Raw genomic sequence first — 18,824 nt, forward strand, 5'->3', positions numbered from 1 at the left:
CACCTTTGGGCAAAAGCATATACTGAATGCCCTAAAAAAAAGCAAAAAGTTGAAGCTGAGGTGTTCATGTATTATTCAAAATGTATTTAATATTGAGAGTCAGAATTGAGCCCCATGGCTACTAGGGATGTAACAGTCACGGTAAACCACGGTAAAATTCCCGATTGTGAAGGTTACCGTTTAAGTTTAAATTGCCATGGTAACCGCCGCAGTCGGTAACCACGGTGTGGAAAACTCGCGGCGCATGCGCAGCGTGCAACGTGCGGCGTTATAGTAGCGGTCATCACGGCATTTTTCCGCCTTCGACTCTGAAGTCTGGGCGTATTGTGGTTGTTATAAGAATACTCCGGGACAGCTGGTCGAGGATGGCAGCCCTATCTGCAGGAGCTGCGAGAAGAAAGTTGGTGCTAGGGGCGGCAACACATCCAATTTACTTAGCTGCTTTCACTTTACGACCATCACCATCAACTGTTCAGCGAATGCAAGGTAAATTAACCTAAAGCTTGTGTGCATGATGTATGTCGAGTTCTCTCTGTTTAATTTGCTGTCACTAATGTAAACTGATCAGGTAGTGGTATAACTGAACGAAGTTGATCCGTGATTTGGCACGTTGGAACCGCTTATTAATAGTAGATTTTACTTTTTTAAAGTCGACCTAATAATTCCCCAAACATCGATGCAGAGCTGCAGTGAGGAGGGTTTGAAACAAACACGCACTGGATGGACTGAGTTAGTGAAAACAAACTGACTGAGATGACTGACTTTCATCTCAGCTCCGTTCTCCGGGGCAGCGTCTACCTGTGGCTCAGCAGCCATCTGACCAATCACATTGACCACTGACAACAGACGAGCTGGCAGACAGAGAGACAGACAGCATATATGTGTCTAGATAGAAACAAGAGCCAAAATAGAGTATTCATAATTCATTTAACAACAATAACCCTTTTTATTTTGATCTAAACAATTAAGTGATGTGATCTAAATTGAGAGTTTTATGATCTCTTGGTAGCACTCTTAATATTAAGTAACAATGACAGTAATAACTAATAATGACATTTTATTTTTATCTTTTTCCACAGGAAGGGTCTGCTGGCCAGTCAAGTGCTGCTGCCACTACATCTCATTCTACCACTGTAATGCACTGTAACGCAGACATTATACATACACACACACACACACAAATATATATATATATGTACATACGCAAAGCACATCTTTGTGTAGATCAGATGTGCAGTTCTTGAGATATGCACTGCATGTCATCTACATTCTCTGCTTTGTAGTTGTCAGATCACTCTGTATTTAAAATAAGAGCAGTTTATGTTTAAGCTATTTTTTATTAATCTATTATTGGAGTGAACATTTTCATAAGCTTTACAGTAGTATCCAGTGAATATGATTAAATATGAGTATGATTAAACTTTCCATAGTAAATACAGTAACAGATTAAAAAAGTAGCATTAAAATGTATTGTTTCTAAGCCATGACATCACTTTGGCATGATCAGGGTTATTATCTATGACTTGACAAAGCTCCTCCAGAGCCACAGGTTTTCACAGGCTCACTAGTGTGCCCTGATGATGAGTTCAATGAGATTCATGAGTGCATTTAGCAGGAAAGGGAACAGTTAAAGCTTCTACAGAGGACACAGATCAGACTTCATCAGTCAGGAGTGATTTGACTGGTCATTAACATCTGTAACTACAGTCTGTTCACACTCAGACATGATATCTCAGCTTTTCTCAATTCAGGCCAAAAATTGTACCATGAAATCTTTTCGCCTTGCGCAGGTTGTTAAAGGTGCCATTGTAATCCGTGTCTGGGGTGGTTGGTCAGGTACGGCAGGTTTTCCTGTGGTTTCATTCTGAGCTGGGAACATGAGTCCTCTAGGACTGGCGGGGTTGGTTTTCAACTGTGGATGCAGGTTGTGTGTTGCTGTCCTCTGTGTTGGCTGTGGCCTCGGCAGAGACAAACTTGTTGACGATGGAAACAAGTGGCTGGTCTTGGCCGAAAGACTTGTCTTTTACATGAACGTAGCGCCTGTGGAAACATTTCCACAGCTGCTTCCATACAATGTACATGAGCTCCAGCACATTGAGAGCGATACAAAGGATGGAGGTACAGCCCATGATGTAGAGGAAGATTTTCTTCTCTGTGGCTTTGCTTATGTAACAGTCCACGGTGTTGGGACAGGGACTCTGGCTGCAGCGGAGCAGTATGGGCACCCCGAAGCCACTGTACAGGAAGTAGAAAGCGAGCAGGGAGCCCACCTCGAAGGCTGTCTTGAACACCAAGCTGATGGTGTAGGTGCAGAACAGACCTCCATCAATGCTCCCTTTGTCTTTGTACAGTTTCTTCTTGTATTTGGCCTCCCGATGCTCTCTGTAGGCCACATGCAGGGCCACCAGCAGGGACGGGGTGGACACCACAATGAGCTGCAGTGCCCAGAGGCGCACCTGCGAGATGGGAAAGAAATGGTCGAAGCAGGCGTTCTCACAGCCGGGCTGCTCGGTGTTGCACACAAAATCTTTCTGCTCATCCTTCCACACCTGCTCGGCTGCCGCCACGTACACCAGGATCCTGAAGAGGAAGACCACAGAGAGCCAGATGCGGCCGATCACTGTCGAATACTTGTTGACCCCACTGAGAACGTTCTCCAGGAAGCCCCAGTTCATCTTCCTCTGAGTATGCTGTCAGGGAACAAACCAACAGAACACAGTACAGCAGATATCTGAGAGAAGTTGAGTGTGTTCTTATCTTTTACTTCAAATTACTGATTTTACACATACTGTACCAGCCGCTGATCTTTAGACATTCCATATTATCATGTTCATAGACATTATGAATATAATTCAACAGATTTAGATTTGACAGAGGCAGCATGTGTAATGTAAAGTGAGTCTGTGTGTGTGCATGCGTGCCTGAGTGTTTGAGTGCGTGTGGTGTGAACTGGGGTCTGACAGCTTCATCGTTTGGACCAAAATGCCAGAGCCCGTAACACGGGTTTTCAGGTTAACAGAATTTTCAGGTTCAGGGTGACGATTACATTCCAGAAATCACATCAAGAATGTAAGTGTGTGTCATCTTATTATTTATTGTATTGGACTTTGGTCCTGATCAGTGGAGCCATGAGTGCTTCTATCATGAGAGTTGGGAATCACTGTATCTGATACAAATATGAGACACAGGTTATTTTATTTTCAGGTCTAGCACAGGTCACATGTATCTACCCTGGATTTAGACCCAACCTGGATCAGGTGTAGTCAGGTCTCAGCCAGCCTTGTCATATGTTCTGTTATGTGCCAAACTGACCTCACTGGACACTGATATTGAAAACCTTCTCATAAATGTATAATATGGACCCACTGACTGTGCTGTTTGGTGTAGTCCAGCAGGTGACATCGATAACAGCTCATCATATGGAGGCTGTAGCATTCTCTACCTCACTTGATAGATGTCAGACACTCCTGAGTTGGAAGGTTAGACCCAGGGGCACCATATAGGGGAGAAAAGTTATGACAATTCCAAGGACTTCCTGAATTCCTGACTGACAAGCCCCCCAAAAAATGGGTACAAAAAACAAAACTAAATTACAACCATAGTTCGACTATGCTACTCCATCGGACAGCTTATTTGAGTATACATGCTGGTGAGAAAATTGGATTATTGGGCCGGAGCATGTCATACCCCGGTACGCTATAGTTGGCGCTGTACCCATTTCAACTAGTGGTAACAGAGACACCTCTGGCTGATCTGTTTACGTGACCAGCTGCCTCGGCATACAACAAAGATGGCGTGTTGAGAGTGAGACAAATCTACATCTTTTTACATTTCGTATATGGTGTACATGATAATTACACAAACTAGGTGCACAATGGTGCTCTTTCTTGCAGTCATTTCGGAGGAAAGATGCTGCTGTCTGTCTACTTCTGGCTCACGGCCCTGGGGAAAAAATCTCGCGCCTGCGTGGAATGCAAAATCCGATCCGATCCAAGTATGGGTAACTGCAGGCAAAGATGGCGCTGGAGGATAAGCATGGTAAAACCAATGAGCGTGGGAAAACCCAGCGACATCACAAGTGGGCGTGGTAAAACCTAGATCGAACAATACTATCCAGCTGCAGCCACTCCTACAAACTCTGTCTCCTGGATTTCAAGCGGGGTTCGTCTGGAGATGTGTGTCCACACATAGTGCAGCCTCCCCGGGCTTGGAAGATGACAACCAGTCGGTCAAAATCATGATTTTCAGACATGTTTGGGTTTCAAGGGGGAATCGTCTGTACGTGTGTGCCCTCGCATAGTGCAGCCTCCCCGGGCTTGGAAGATGACAATCAGTCGGTCAAAATCATGAATTTCCGACATGTTCAGGTTTCAAGGAGGGATCATCTAGACGTGTGTGCCCGTACATAGTGCAGCCTCCCCTGGCCACATAGAGTGACACCACTCGGTCCATATCAATTATTAATATTTCAAAATAAAAATTAACATGATAAGTCGGCATCAGTGGGAGTTTAATCACAAGTGTGTGCGTCCCCATCCCGCACCTGTAACAATTGAGCTATACTACCAACTGAGTGCAATGGCATAAAACATCCGTGTTATGGCACGCCCACTTGTGATGTTACTGGGCTTTCCCACACCCATTTGTTTCACCACGCCCCTCCTCCAGTGCCATCTTTGGCTGCAGTTACTCATGTCTCATCCGATCCGCTGGAACGTATACATGCAGGAGTAATGCGTCTATCAATCGAATAATCTGGGTGCTTTAATTCGACTATGAGAGAAATCCGATCTGGTCCGATTTAAGTCAGACTAAAGTGTATACATGCATCTTAAAGATCCGATCATAGTCGGGCTATCCCAGTAATTCGGTTTTCTTGAGTGTCATGTAAATGCACATCGCCTAAATCAAAAGCTGTTTTCAAAAAAGGAGAGAGAGGAAAGACAAAGGAAAGGGTGTCAATCTGTAACCCAGTTTTTCACCAAGAAAGGTGGGTAGCCTATAGTCTGTGAGTAGTATTAACCTGTTGGCTTGATGTCCATAGCAAAATAAGCTAGCTAGCTACAGACTAGTGTTAGCCTACATTTCATCAACATTTCAGTGCAGTGCAGGGAAACGTTTAGAAAGATATTCATAATAAATCAGTGTCCCTGCACCTTTTAGCAGATTTAACAACAGATGAGTCAGCAGCACCTCAGTCTCCCCATACCTGTCCCCCTCCCTGTCCCAGTGAAGAAGGTGAGCAACATTGTGTTCAATGACATGCCAGGTAGCATCATTTCAGGGAGTCTGTGAGGAGTTCTCCATCTCTCTTGCTATTTTTACCATTACAAAAAAGAAAATGAAATATGTATAGATGACAGAAATTCTAACACAAATTATTTTCTCACATAATGATCAATGAGGAAGAGTACAATTAAAATAAACATGTTGTTCGAACAACAAACAAACATTTAGCCAACCAACCAAACATAACTTTCTGACAGGTGTTCTTTATCAGGAGAACACAAAAATGCAGTACTTCATATAAAATCTACATCGCAGAACATTAACCATTGTTGCTGGAATAAGCCACTGATAGAGAAAAAAGATGACTGGCATATACAATGGCTATTTTCTGACAAATGGTAGTTTAACTGTTTAGTGTCTTACTTACTTACTTGGCTTATTGTGATTATTATGATCCAGCGTATTAGCCTTTGGTCATTAATATACCAACTAATCCAGTGGTATAAGCCTTTGGGTATCATGATGGTTAAATGTGGATATACCTCTTTTTGATTGATTCATGTTTTTCTTTATTAGCAGCTTATTGTGGTCATTCAAAATTCAAGTCTGTTGTTGCGAGCACCATCTTCTTCGCTATGGTGTCCTGGGGTACGGGCATCAAAGTGAAGGATGCCAACAGACTGTATAAACTCATAAAGGAGCTGGTGGAGGACAGGATGCTTGCGAAAATGTACAGTTAACATGATACATAATATGCCACAATGGTTAATGTTCCGCAACATAGATTTTATACAAAGTACTGCATTATTGTGCTCTTGGTAAAGAAAACCTGACAGTAAGTATTTTTTGGTTGGTTGGCTCAGAGTTTCTGTTTTTGATTAGTCTGACTGGCTGAGGTGGCTGGGCTAACATTAGCCATGTTGACTACGGTTAGCTCCTTCATTAGCTTTGAGTCATTTATAACAGTCTTTCACTGGTATAACAGTCTCAAGTGGCACATACTATCATGTATCAGCGGAATACCAGCAGAATGATAGAGGCATACCATTCCAAGGATTGGTATACCAGTATAGGAATCGGTATATAACTGTTGAATCAGCATTCCACTGACAGTGTCTCCGATAAAAAAAGAATTTCAGGACAAAAAAAAGATTTTCACTTTTTTTCTGTTTGGAAAACAAGTACATTTTTTGCACAAGTACCACTTGTGAAACTGAGTAAAAATAAAAACAGACAAAACTTTTTTACACAGAAAAAACATGTAAAAAAAAGGATTTCACATGTTTTCACATGCTTTCTCAGATGGAAAAAATAGGATTTTTTTTTCCACCAGATCTGAGGTCACAAAAAATCACTTGTAGTGATGGACTGCCTTCAAATGCAAATGATCACTGCAGGCTCCTGGGCAGCTGCTTGTTCAGCACACACTTTTCAGGGTTACAAATTCTGCTTAGTGCAAAGAAAAGACCCATCAGACTGTGTGACAGGACCAGGATGTTCAGATGGACTGTTTGATACTTTATCACATGTCCATTATTCTGACACCATCGTGTCAAAATGTTTTCAAAAAATCTTTTCAGGTGACAGAATCTGTCCATGACTGGCAGGCTGGTTATATGAAAAGTGGTGTCGACATGGTCCAATAATATTCCTTTGTATATCACAATAAATGATACTGAGTTCAAAATAAAATTGTCTCAGAGCTGACTGCTGCAACCTTTAAAACAGTAGTTTTCCTATCATATTCTACAAAAAATACAGGGTATATTTTCAACAATGATTCTGAAGCAGCCAACATTTGAATAGTTTGATGTTGTGATGACAGATCATGATACATCAGCTCACAGTTACAATCTGTTCTCATCATTCTCCTAGAAGGTTTAATCATTCCTGAAAGGCTTTGGAGAGTTTGCTTTAAGGAACTTACCGTTGGTGCCAGTGCCGGTGTCCTCTCAGTGACAGCAGGTGCTGCTGGGTGGGTCTCCTCTCAGGTGGTGTCGAAGCTGTGCTGCCTGTCGTCTGCTGCGCACCTGCAGGCCTCAGCTCTGTGCCACACCTCCTCCAACCACACACAGTACAAGCAGCAGGGCAACTGATATCAGCTCGATCAAACTCTCTGCTTTGTTGTGATGTTACTGTGAAGTGTGTGTGTGTGTGTGTGTGTGTGTGTGTGTGTGTGTGTGTGTGTGTGTGTGTGTGTGTGTACACAGACAGGATCACCATGGAGCTGCCAAATGCAAATAATACATGCTGCCTGTCCTGTTCAGGCTCAGCATGGGGGAGGAGATACGTACACACAGCGTCAGACACTCTCCCATCTCGACCAACTCATGTAACTTTGATGAGCATCCGATCACATTACTCTGCTGTTTACACTGATCCCAGAGTCTACAGAGGACTGCTCTCATGGTCCTGATGTTCCTGAACTGTTGTTATAATAATCAGTCAAAGTGTTCAGTTCAGAGAACATCAGCAGCCTGTCTGTTGTTGTCAGTCTGTAGTAGGTGTCATTATATTTGCACGGTATGAAATTAGATTCTATCAGGAGACTAGGATGTTTGCAGTAGGCTGTTCCAACCACTTAGAGGCACTGTGGGACTAAACTGGGATCAGGCTGTAGCACACTGAAAAAGTCAAGTCTCCTTTGTGATTACAGAGGTTAGTTTATAAGGTTTTTATCTTTCGTCTGTTAAATCTAAATAAATGAATGGAGTTGTTTGTTAAATTTTCATAGTTCATATTCTTAAGATCAGTGTAGCCTTTTCCTCCTTCAGGAGCGCCTTTTGTTATTTTTGTGTTCGTCTCTCCTTGTCTTGTCCTTCGGACTTAAAGTTTTTCATAGCCTGTTTAGTTATCATTCTGTCTGCAGAGTTGCTACTCAGAAAATAAAACCTGCATCTGAGTCCTCTTTTTCTGCCCAAGTCTGACAGTACTCACATAAAACCACCTGTACTCAGCTGCCCGAACAAAGGAACCATATTAACTGGGAGGTAAACATCTGAAAACACTGTTTCTGTATTTTTATTTATTTATTTTTTTGCACAGCTGCATGCAGCTTATGTTGTCATGGACAAAGATGGTATCATCCTGTGATTGTGTTACTGTCAACAAATCCCAAACCAACATTTTCTGACCACTCGTGTGTGGCTCACTGGTTACTACTCAAGACATGCATCTGAAAGAAAAGAGAGTCATAAAGACAGGTCAGTTTTTTGATACAGAAGTCTCTGTCATTCCTAATAACTGGTCTCAAAAGATTTCAACAAACATGACTCACATGGGAAGCAGTGCATTGACTGGGGACTATTTCAGTTTTTAAGTAAATGGTATGGCATGTGTGCAAAAAGTAAATGCACACATACCAGTAATCTGTGTGTTAAACTGTGTAATATTGACAGCAAAGACAAACTGTAAACCCTTCATGTAGAAATAGTAGAGGAAGAAATATGCATTATGCTAAACAAGGACAAAGACAGGTGAAGATATGAACAAATAACTGTTATACATGCAGGCAGGTGAAACAATTGGTGTACTAAAGCAACACTGAGTATCAGCAGGCTTTATCATTTCTATACACACATCAGATGTTTCTGTAGACTGAATGAAGTGAATGATGATCTGTGACAGAGGGTGTGTTGGTGTTGTCTGTGTGACTATGTCCAGTGTTGTAGCAAAATGTATTAACCTCACATGTAATTATTACCTTTTCACGATGTTTTCTATTACCATCCATTATTCACTTTACATATTGAGCTACCCTTAAATGAAAAATGAAATGGATTGACTCAGCTAGTATCTGTTCTTCTAACACTTTATTAAAGTGGGGATGGACTGTGGGGACATCAGCTCTGAATGGAGGGCAAGTCCATGGATCCTGACTGTCCTCTGTGTCGTTTCCTGTCTTGGTTGGTGGCCAATCCAAACCAGGCAAGGATGGAGGAATAGAGGAGGAGGGACTACGAGTGCTGTTGTGAACTGAGCTGGCACCTGAGGTTCGTCCTATTCTGGGACAGTAATAAGTTACTCCTGCCTATGTTACTAAATCAAAAAGGCTGCTGGTTATATTTGAAATATTAATGTTGTATATATATATATATATATATATATATATATATATATATATATATATATATATATATATATATATATATATATATATATATATATAGCCCAGTGAACGACAAACCCCCTCCGGTGACCATTGGGGGCGCTGTGGCCTGTCTGATCTCTGGTCCCTCTTCTTATCCTATGTCGCAGCCGTCGTTGATTCTCCACTATGGCGACAGAGGAACAGACGTCAGTCTGTCAGTATATGTCAGTCCACTGAGCATTGACCGGGCATGTCGGAGAAAGGGGTCAGGAGAGGGAAGGAGGGTCCCGGAGACAAAGGCTACAGGACACCGGGGCTGCGGGGCGCTCAAACCACCACACTGTTCCGAGCTGTCAACCCCGAACTCTTCATTAGACCTGTGAGAGGCGCGCGCACACACACACACAGACACACACACACACACACACACACATAGCCTGACAGAAACGTAGAGACATGTGAACACCAGTGTTGGGTGTAATCACACTTTTTTTTTTTTTTAAAAACCTTTTTCAGTAACGAGAAGTGTAAGGCATTACTGTTCTGAATGTAGTTATCACATTACAGTTCGCCAAGCTCGTTGCTTACGTTGCATTGCTAGGTTAATCAATTGTAACAGCATAGTCGCTAGCATCACACACGACGGGCTGGGATAAAGGGGGGCCGAGGGCCGTCAGTAATGGAACAGTGATTGGATGGAGTTTGGCACAAGGTATGGCAGCGTCAACAACATTCAACAGAATATGCTGCAGCGTTCGACTTGCCTGAAGACCTCCCGTACAACCACTTTTGACGGTTGGAGAGACAGACATTACTTTGAATTTATTGAACGTAAGAAAAATAACATGACTGTAAGGAGCACAGTTTGCCCGTGATGGAAACTTCTCTCCACCGCTGCTAACACTACCTCAAACTTGTTTTCTTTTTTAAATTAATTTAATTTAATTATTTCCTCATGCTTTATTGAAAGAGCACGAAAATAAACAAGTCTGGCACGTTTTCATAGTACACACATTGCGCAAGTGTAAAGATAATGCCAGGTGAACATCAGACAACATTAGTGAAAGTCAACTCACAAGAACATATACATTAGTGCTTCAATATAATACTTTCAGAGCAACTGAAATAAAATTAAAATGAACATATTAAATGGAATAAACATTGATTTCATAAGGGGGGTTTCAAATTCTAACCATCTATTTCTGTGGGAAAACTCTTCAAGTTATCATAATATCTGTGCCTTTATTTCTGTTAGAAGTTTTAGAGCTTTCATGTACAATTACAATTCATTTATCAAGACAATAAATTTGGGGGGATGACTTCATTACTCGTGGATGAAAAATTTGGCTAGACAAAGGATTACATTGCAACAGAATTCATCATTTTTGTTTTACAAGATCATACCAAAAGTGACATCATCTCTAGAGATAGCAGCTGGAAATAAAACGATTTTTTGTTTGTTCCAAATGTGAATGTTAAGCCAGAATGTTTGTAGTATATCACCATGAGAAGAAGATATAGTCCATGGTTTCAATGTCATTTTCACAGAATGTGCATAAATTGTCACTGATATTAAAGCATAGTCTACTTAATTCTTTAGAAGGATAAATGTTCATAATTTTAGAGTGTGTTTCTTTCATTTTGGGGGGCATAGGAAATGTTAGGTATATTGATCTTAGTTTATCAATTGATTTATCATCAAAATTATGAAGGATACTATTTTTGTTTTGTCTGCCGGGGAACAATGTTTCACTGAGGCAGTTTTTTGTGAGAAATATAAATCCATGAAGAAGTGAATGTTGTAATTTAATAAAGTCTGATTGGGAGGGGTTTAATTTATGTTTAATGCAAAATTGTTGATAATCTAAGAGATTACCAGTGGCATCCATTTAGTCAACTACAGGCCATATATTCCTCTCATGCCAGTCCTGATAATATAATGATTTATTTCGGTATAAAACATACCTATTATTCCAAAGCATAGTAGTGTGGGGTGAAAAGTTATGCACATATTGCATTTTCCAATATAATAGAATTTGTTTATGAAACCTGACAATGATATAAGTAATTTATCGATATTGAAGTCTGTCATAAGAAGACATTTTAAACCTCCAACCTTATTGAATAGGGAATTTGGAGTACCAGAATGAGTTGCTATGTTTGATCCAAGATTTCAGCCACTTAATTTTTAAGGTTCCATTGAGGCAATCAAAATCAGTAACTTTTAAACCACCATCTTTAATTTCTTTAACCACATTGCTTTTTTCATATAGTGTGGCTTGTTTCTCCAAATAAAAAAATGCACCTTGATAAACATTCCATCTTATTTAGGTAAATTCGGCCGAGCATTGAGGTCTCTTTGGAGCCATGAGTTTAATTTGGCTTTACTCTATTTTTTTTTTATTTTATTTTTTTTACATTCAAGTATTGACTTTGTTTTTTGGTCTTTTGTAAGGTGTATTCCAAGGTATTTAATTTCTGACGTGATCGGGATGTTACAGATGTCTTTTAGAGTTGTGTCATGAATTGCAAATGTAAAAATGTAGGTGAGTAATTTATAATGAGAGTTTCTAAGAGTAATAGGCCTTCTGTTTTCTATAAATCTGGGGTCTTGTCGGGTTTAGGAATTGAGATGATGAGCCCATGTCTCATTGTGGGTGGAAGTATACAAGTTTCAGATATTTCCAGCAATATTTGATGTAGCAGTTTTTTGATATCTTCCCAGAAATGTCTATAAACATCTCCTGTGAGTCCGTCTGAATCCGGTGCCTTGTTAAGAGATAGGTGGCCAATTACGCTGTCCAGTTCAGTAATTGTTATTTGACTATCACATATTTGTTTGAAGTTATCTACAACTTTTGGAATATATTTTTCTGTATCCTTAAACAATGTATGGCAGTCTTCATTAGAGAATTTAGAGCTGTAAAGCTGTTTATAGAATTTGAGGATTTCGGAGGAGATTGATTTTGGTTCTGTGATTTCTATATCATTTACCATCAAGGAACTGATGTTATTTTTTCCTTGTCTCCTTTTTTCAAGACCACAAAAATATGCTGAGTTTTTTCCCCCTCCTCTATCCATTTAGCTCTCGACCTAATGAAAGCCCCTTGTGCTCTTTGAATATACATTTCATCCAGTTTCGGTTGAAGATTTAGTATTTTCTGTTTATCGTCTTCAGTAAGGTTGAGTTTATTGCAGTAAACATTTAATTGTTTGATAATGTCTAGTTCCTAAACTAGTTGTCCTAGTTACTAAATGAACTGGTAAATTGGCGTATTTTATATTTAAGAAATTCCCCTTTTTTTACGGGTGTTAGTTCTTCCAAATTTACAATTTCAGTAATTAGTGATTTAATCTTTTGACAGTAATCATTATTTTTAATTAGGCAAAGTTGTAGGCGAGTTAAATTTCCAATATTTGTTAGAACAAGTTCTACTGTTAGGTTTAGCTTTCACATATAGAAAGATAGCACTATGATCAGTAAGTGGAGCAGCAGATATATCAGAGCTGATATCATAGGAGCAAGTGGGTTGCAATTAACCAGTGGTCAGTTCTGGATTTATAATCAGGGTTGAACCATGAGGATTTAAATATTTCTCAATTTAAATGTCTCCAAGCATCCATTAAGCTTTGGTCATTGCAGAAGTTTATAAAGGTGTTGTTTGGATGACTTGCAGAGAATCTAGTAGGTTATAATAAAATTCATCATGGACTAAGTTAAGAGCACCACCTATTATAACATTATCAGTTGAGTATGTTGATTTCATATTATCTAATTGTAAGTTTGTTCAAATACATTTTTTATTTTGATAAATAAATAAATATTGATGAATCTGAAATTGTCATGGGTGAGTATGAGCATTAGCCAGTGACCATTAACATCTGCCATGTTAGAGATAACCTGACCTTTGACATTTTTTAGTGGGATGGTGACCCCTGCTGATCTTGAAGTAGTGAAATGGCTGAAATAAACTTGTCATGTCATTGTCACGGGGTGTTGCTGCTGGAGCCAGTCAGGGCGAGGGCAGGGTACTCCCTGGACAAGTCGCCAGCTCATCACAGGGCCCTCACTGATGAGCAGTGTGGGGTTCAGTATCTTGCTCAAAGACACTTAGACATGCAGCTCAGCCTTGCCCGGAGCCGGGATTTGAACTAGATCTTTCGATCACTAGTCAACCTGCTCTACCCACTGAGCTACAGCCGCCCCTGAAATAAACTTCATCTCCCCATTGTTAAGACCAGAAAGTGATATCTTCTATCTTAGAATGCGTTTCTTGTAAAAAAAATAAATAAAATAAAATAAAAAATAATATAATATAAAATAATAATAATATTAGCATTTTTCCCTTTACAAAAAGAAAAAAAGCTTTTTCTTTTGGTCATGTCTCTTAGACCCTTTGCATTAACAGACATCAGAGAAATATATTTTTTTAAGTGGAACATATGACTCAAAACAAACAAAAATTGAGATGAATTAACTGAACTGTTTTAGAAAAAAACAATACGGTTTTATTTAAGGATACTATACTATTATGGTAGCAAAACCTTAAGCATGTCAATTTGCTTATCAAAACTCACTTGCTTGTAGGATTAGAAATCCCATGTTACTTTGATCATGGTGTGACTCTGTCCATTGATGAAGGCATGGGGGTCTCGTAACATAGTCTTAAGACCTGCCTTCCTTGCTTGTTCAACCTTTGGCCATACAGCTTTTCGGGCCTCTGTGTCTTCTTTGGTGAGATCTTCTGCAAAGTGGCTGTTGAGGTCCTTGCCGACTGAGCGATGTTTGGTAGTACGCCAAAGTTCATCTCTGAAGTGTCTTCCAGTGAACTGCATGATGATCTGGCGAGGACAGTCGCCATTATATGGTCCTAGACGATGCACAGGGTCTATGATGAAGTCCATGTCCTCCTTCCAGTGTGGCACAATCTTTCCAATGATGTCCTTGCTGATCTGACGTGTGTTTTCTTTTTTCTTCATTCAGGCCATTTAGTCTTCAATTCCATCATCTTTTGTATCTCTCCAACTCTGCAGCTCTCATTTCCCGCTCTGTGTTTTTCTTCTTGAGTTGTTTCACTTCTATTCCCAACTCTTTGTTTTTTTCTTTGCAGTCAAGATAGCAGCATTTGAAGCATCCTCAGCGCGGGCTCCTGCAAACTTGTTCTCCTCTCCTTTTTGTTCCTTTTTGTTTTTTCTGTGGAGCTGGCGGCTTAGAAGGCAGTGTTAGATATTTTTTTGTTTTTTGTGCCTTTGGCGTTTGTCTCCATCTTCTCTGGACCGCAGTATACCTGTTGTAAGAGAGCACGAGCTTTAGCATTGACATTAGCTTTAGCTATGTGGTCTTTTGTGTTGTTAAATGTCCGGGATTATTTACTGGAAGTTGAACGGCTTTAACTTGACTTCAGTATTTTTCACATCGAACAGAGATGAGTTTTGAGTCCGTATTTACACTTTAAAGGTTTTGCCACTCAGAGCAGTTTACAGCGTCTGCTCCCTCTGCCATCTTGCCGACCCCCACACTACCTCAAACTTAACGAAGCACCTACAGAGACAGCATGCACACACAAAACTTGTTGCTAAGGAACCGTGGAGCAACATGAATTCTTTTCGACAGAACCAGAAGGTACTGTCAACATGGGTAACGAGTAATGTAACTAGTAATGTAACTAATTACTCTCTTCAAGAAATAATCACGTAATGTAAGGCATTACTATTTTTGAGATTAATGTGTAATATATTACTTTTTTGAGTAACGAGCCCCAGCACTGGTGAACAAACAGTTTACCGGTGCCGGTATTGGTATGTGTGAGGCCACAGTGGAGCTCTGCCTCTTCATCCAGTCCACGCTGACCCAGTTAACGAGGAAGCCGTGGCACCGACCTCTCTCTGTTGTGGAAAACTGACATCTGGTGATATTGTAAAATTGTAGATAGATATTAGCAACACTACACAGTTTTTGAGTAACCTGTACTGTAATGCAGCCCTCACTGACACTGACATGTCTGACAATGACAGATGACATGGGACTGTGCTGTGTTTCAGAATAAACCAGTGATGGTGTTTGGACTGGTGACCATCACCTTGTGTGTGGGCTACCTGGGCTACCTGCATGCAACCAAAGAAAACGACCAGCAGTTATACGAAGCCATCGACAGTGAAGGAGAAAGATACATGAGGAGAAAGACCTCCAAATGGGACTGAAGGCACAAGAACCCCTTAAGTGTGTGTGTTGCACTATAAGGACAGAGTAAATTAAAACCTGTCTGGATTGAGTTTTGTCTCATCTTGCTTCTCAGTCTTATGTCACTGTAAACTGAAGCTCTTTGGTTTTTGGACTGTTGGTCAGACTGAAGATGACGTGTGTAACTTGGCCATTAATGACATTCAATAAACAGACTGATGAAAAAATAATTGATGGATTAATGGGTAATACCGTGCGCAAATTCACAATATCTGTCAGCAGAGCAGCGTAGACAACCGCACACACACAAACAGTTGTCCAGTCCAGCGATGTCATTTCACCTGTAATAGCATTGTTGAATTTGGGGGGAAAAAAAGGCAGATGCTCTGTCTACATTGGTGGAGCAGGTGATCAGTATTAGGTTCTGTGGAAGTACCATCACTGAGAACGAAGGTTAAATTACAGACCCAGAACCTGGTCAGCTTTTACAGAGGAGCAGTATAAACTAGAGAAGGCAAGTTCTGAAGAACTTTTGTTAATGCTCCCTGTTGACCAGCTGAAGCCAAATGCGGATTGCTAGCTGTGAAAACTTTGAATAATATCAAGAATATCTGTAAACTGTGAAAATGTGGGATTTGTTGAAAAACTAAGGTCAAACTGAATTGGTGGCTTTAATTTTTTTTGAAGTCTCATCTGAAGAGAATGAAGCTTCCAAATAGTTGGGTGAGAGTGAAGCATTAAAAATATTGTGGTTTAACCTGAGGTGTTCTACAAGGTTTGTCGTCTTGCCACAACTCCATACCGTTTTCCCACAAACATCACAAACTGCGTCTTGGCTGTTTGTGGGGCTTAAGTAGCTCCAAACATGACTCCGTTTACGCTCTGCCATTGTGTCTACTCTACAGACTGAGACTGAACTATGAACATTAATGACAATTATGAACAAATAATTTAAAACTAACCCATACATTATGACAAAAGGGTTCTAAGACAGCAATATATGTATGAGTGAGTGAGTGAGAGGGAGAGAGAGAGAGAGAGAGATTTTTAAATTAGACTTTACAGTGTTACGGTCTGGAAATAAAGCAAGGATCATAGCCTGATCTGAATCTGTTCATTTTGGTCCATTTATGTAAAACGAGTCTCTAACATCTCCACAGACACAATAAGATATAAGTCAACCGCTGAACGTCTAAAGTTTGAAAGTGAAGCTTTTAAGGTTTTACTTCCAAAGGCATCAAGCTGAGCATTACCAACGTATTTTACCTTGAAGTTTAACATATCTGGCGTTAGATGTTCAAAGGAGTAAAACCCGAATATAGACCCAATCTATCTATCTATCTATCTATCTATCTATCTATCTATCTATCTATCTATCTATCTATCTATCTATCTATCTATCTATATAATATATCTTTTACATTTCATTGTGCATTCTGGCTGGATGGAAGTAAGGCAATACTATATAATAATAAATAATAAATAGCCAATTTATCAGTCCTGATGTCACTTTTTTTTGTAAATCTTTGCATCCCTGTGTTAATGTGATCTTGTGTTGAACTTTTCTCTTGCTTCGGGGAGGATGAAGGAGGACTTGAGGCTGCAGAGAGGATGGAGAGGCTCTTCTCTGCTCCAGAGGACAATCCTTACATAATTTCTGTTACTTAATTAATGTATGGGTTCTTTTTAAATTATTTCTTAATAATTGTTCATTTTGTATCATTCATGAAATAAAATATTGTTTTATTGTTACACGTTGTCTATTCAGTATTTACAACAGCAAACGGCATCAACTGCTACTTTTCAGGGACAACAATGGATTGAATGTCTTCTTTCATTATTAAGTTCTAAACATTCACAACTATTTGCAAAATTACAGCATAAAGAACTATTTACAGATTATTATTCACTATTAACAAAACAATTATTATTAAAAACAATATTAAAACAGTTACAGGTGATGGACAGTAACAGGCTGAGCAGGAGTCCCTGCAGTGCTGCTGGGCTGGATGGTGTCAGTGGGACATCATCTGAGTCGGTACTCAGGGTGTTTGGGAGTCCAGTCTCCTCTGTCCACCACATCGTCCATCAACTGGGTCTGCAGTTCTGACTCCATCCATGGCTGCCATGTCACTGAGAATGTTTTAAGAAATAGGCAAGAATCATAATTCAATAATAATAACAATAATAATAATAATAATTATACATTACAACAAACAAAACTATCTACTAAACCTTTTAAATACAATACCTTTAAAATTAAAATAAAATCACATGTGGCGATCAGCAGTTTATGTCAGCATTAACGTTATGTATCGGTATGTTAATTACCCCAAACTGTTAGCTAGCTAATAATGATAATATTGATAACATTACTGTGGTATCAATAACAGGTTTAACTCTCCACGGTCCTCTCAGCCCGAGATACACCAGCTGCTTCTCCTCTTAAAAGGATTAAAAGGGATATCTGGGATTCCTGCAACTCAAACAGGTCTGACAGTCAAACTTTACTCTTCTTGTCACTTTCGCGGACCTGGGTTGCATAAATAGTGACATGCGGGTAGAAGCGGGAACATCTGGTGACGCAACCAGGAAATGCTTCGAAGGCTAGATTGTCTCATTTAACAACCGGCTGACGCGGCCTGCAGGTCTGTCTGAAGGACCCTGCCTTTGCTGGCGGCGAAGGATGGGTCCTTGAAGGATGCTGCCCCTGAATTGAGACACGGCGTTTGAATTGGGACACCCTTCGCCGCGGCAGAGTGACGTAATCGCACTTCAAATGCGCACTCGAAGTGTGCAGACCCTGAATTGGGACACAGCAAGTGACTGACTGACTGAGCAGCGTGGATGCGCTTACGCATTACGCACTTACCCAGGCGGAAGAAAGAGTAGTTCCTACCAACCGCGTATCATTTAGACAAGATTTCAGTAGTTTAGTTACTTTCCACTGTGTTCCTGTTAATGATATACATCACCTCAAATTACTAAAGTATCGATATTTTGATTGGAGAATCGATTTTAGAGCATAAAGATCTGGTATCTGAGGTATAGATATCGCAGTATCGATCCCTGCTCCGTAGTCACTACATAGTGAATCCAACAAAGTGCACTATAAAGATGAGCTCAATGGCAGAAATAAAAACGCACTTTCGGACACTACTCTGGCGCCGTTAATGACGTCACTAATGTCGCGCCGTTGAAACGTGAATTGCAACGTCCATGCGTTCGTCCTTAGCGCAATGCATGATGGTAAATATTGGTTGGCGTGTATAGAGTCCTAAAGAGGACTCTAGGTGTGCACTACTTTTCGCGATGCATTGTGGG

General features: G+C 40.2%; 2 protein-coding genes and 2 long non-coding RNA genes across 4 annotated transcripts; 2 read left to right on the plus strand and 2 right to left on the minus strand.

Moving 5' to 3' along the window:
- Positions 1–1,851: 1,851 nt before the first annotated feature.
- Positions 1,852–8,264, minus strand: gjb7 (gap junction protein beta 7). Its single transcript, XM_037085462.1, has 2 exons — positions 7,157–8,264; positions 1,852–2,690 (listed from the first exon to the last, which is right to left on the minus strand). Exon 2 carries the CDS (start codon positions 2,673–2,675, stop codon positions 1,887–1,889), a length of 789 nt encoding a protein of 262 aa, XP_036941357.1. The 5' UTR covers positions 2,676–2,690; positions 7,157–8,264; the 3' UTR covers positions 1,852–1,886.
- LOC119012017 lies at positions 4,869–7,198 on the plus strand. Its single transcript, XR_005072331.1, has 3 exons — positions 4,869–4,990; positions 5,167–5,238; positions 7,105–7,198. It is a non-coding gene; the product is annotated as an uncharacterized LOC119012017 (long non-coding RNA).
- A 1,212-nt stretch (positions 8,265–9,476) lies between the features above and the next one.
- smim8 (small integral membrane protein 8) lies at positions 9,477–15,730 on the plus strand. Its single transcript, XM_037085783.1, has 2 exons — positions 9,477–9,698; positions 15,362–15,730. Exons 1-2 carry the CDS (start codon positions 9,570–9,572, stop codon positions 15,518–15,520), a joined length of 288 nt encoding a protein of 95 aa, XP_036941678.1. The 5' UTR covers positions 9,477–9,569; the 3' UTR covers positions 15,521–15,730.
- Positions 15,731–17,226: 1,496 nt separating this feature from the next.
- Positions 17,227–18,681, minus strand: LOC119012201. Its single transcript, XR_005072394.1, has 2 exons — positions 17,752–18,681; positions 17,227–17,633 (listed from the first exon to the last, which is right to left on the minus strand). It is a non-coding gene; the product is annotated as an uncharacterized LOC119012201 (long non-coding RNA).
- Between the last annotated feature and the right edge of the window lie 143 nt (positions 18,682–18,824).

This window comes from Acanthopagrus latus, chromosome 22, assembly GCF_904848185.1.
Source record: "Acanthopagrus latus isolate v.2019 chromosome 22, fAcaLat1.1, whole genome shotgun sequence".
NCBI classification, from domain to species: domain Eukaryota; kingdom Metazoa; phylum Chordata; class Actinopteri; order Spariformes; family Sparidae; genus Acanthopagrus; species Acanthopagrus latus.

Coding starts and splice junctions, on each gene's coding strand:
- gjb7 (XM_037085462.1), bottom strand. CDS start 2,675: ATGAACTGGGGCTTCCTGGAGAACGTTCTCAGTGGGGTCAACAAGTAT.
- smim8 (XM_037085783.1), top strand. CDS start 9,570: ATGTCGGAGAAAGGGGTCAGGAGAGGGAAGGAGGGTCCCGGAGACAAA. Junction 9,699..15,361: donor CCGAACTCTTCATTAGACCT/GTGAGAGGCGCG, acceptor GCTGTGTTTCAG/AATAAACCAGTGATGGTGTT.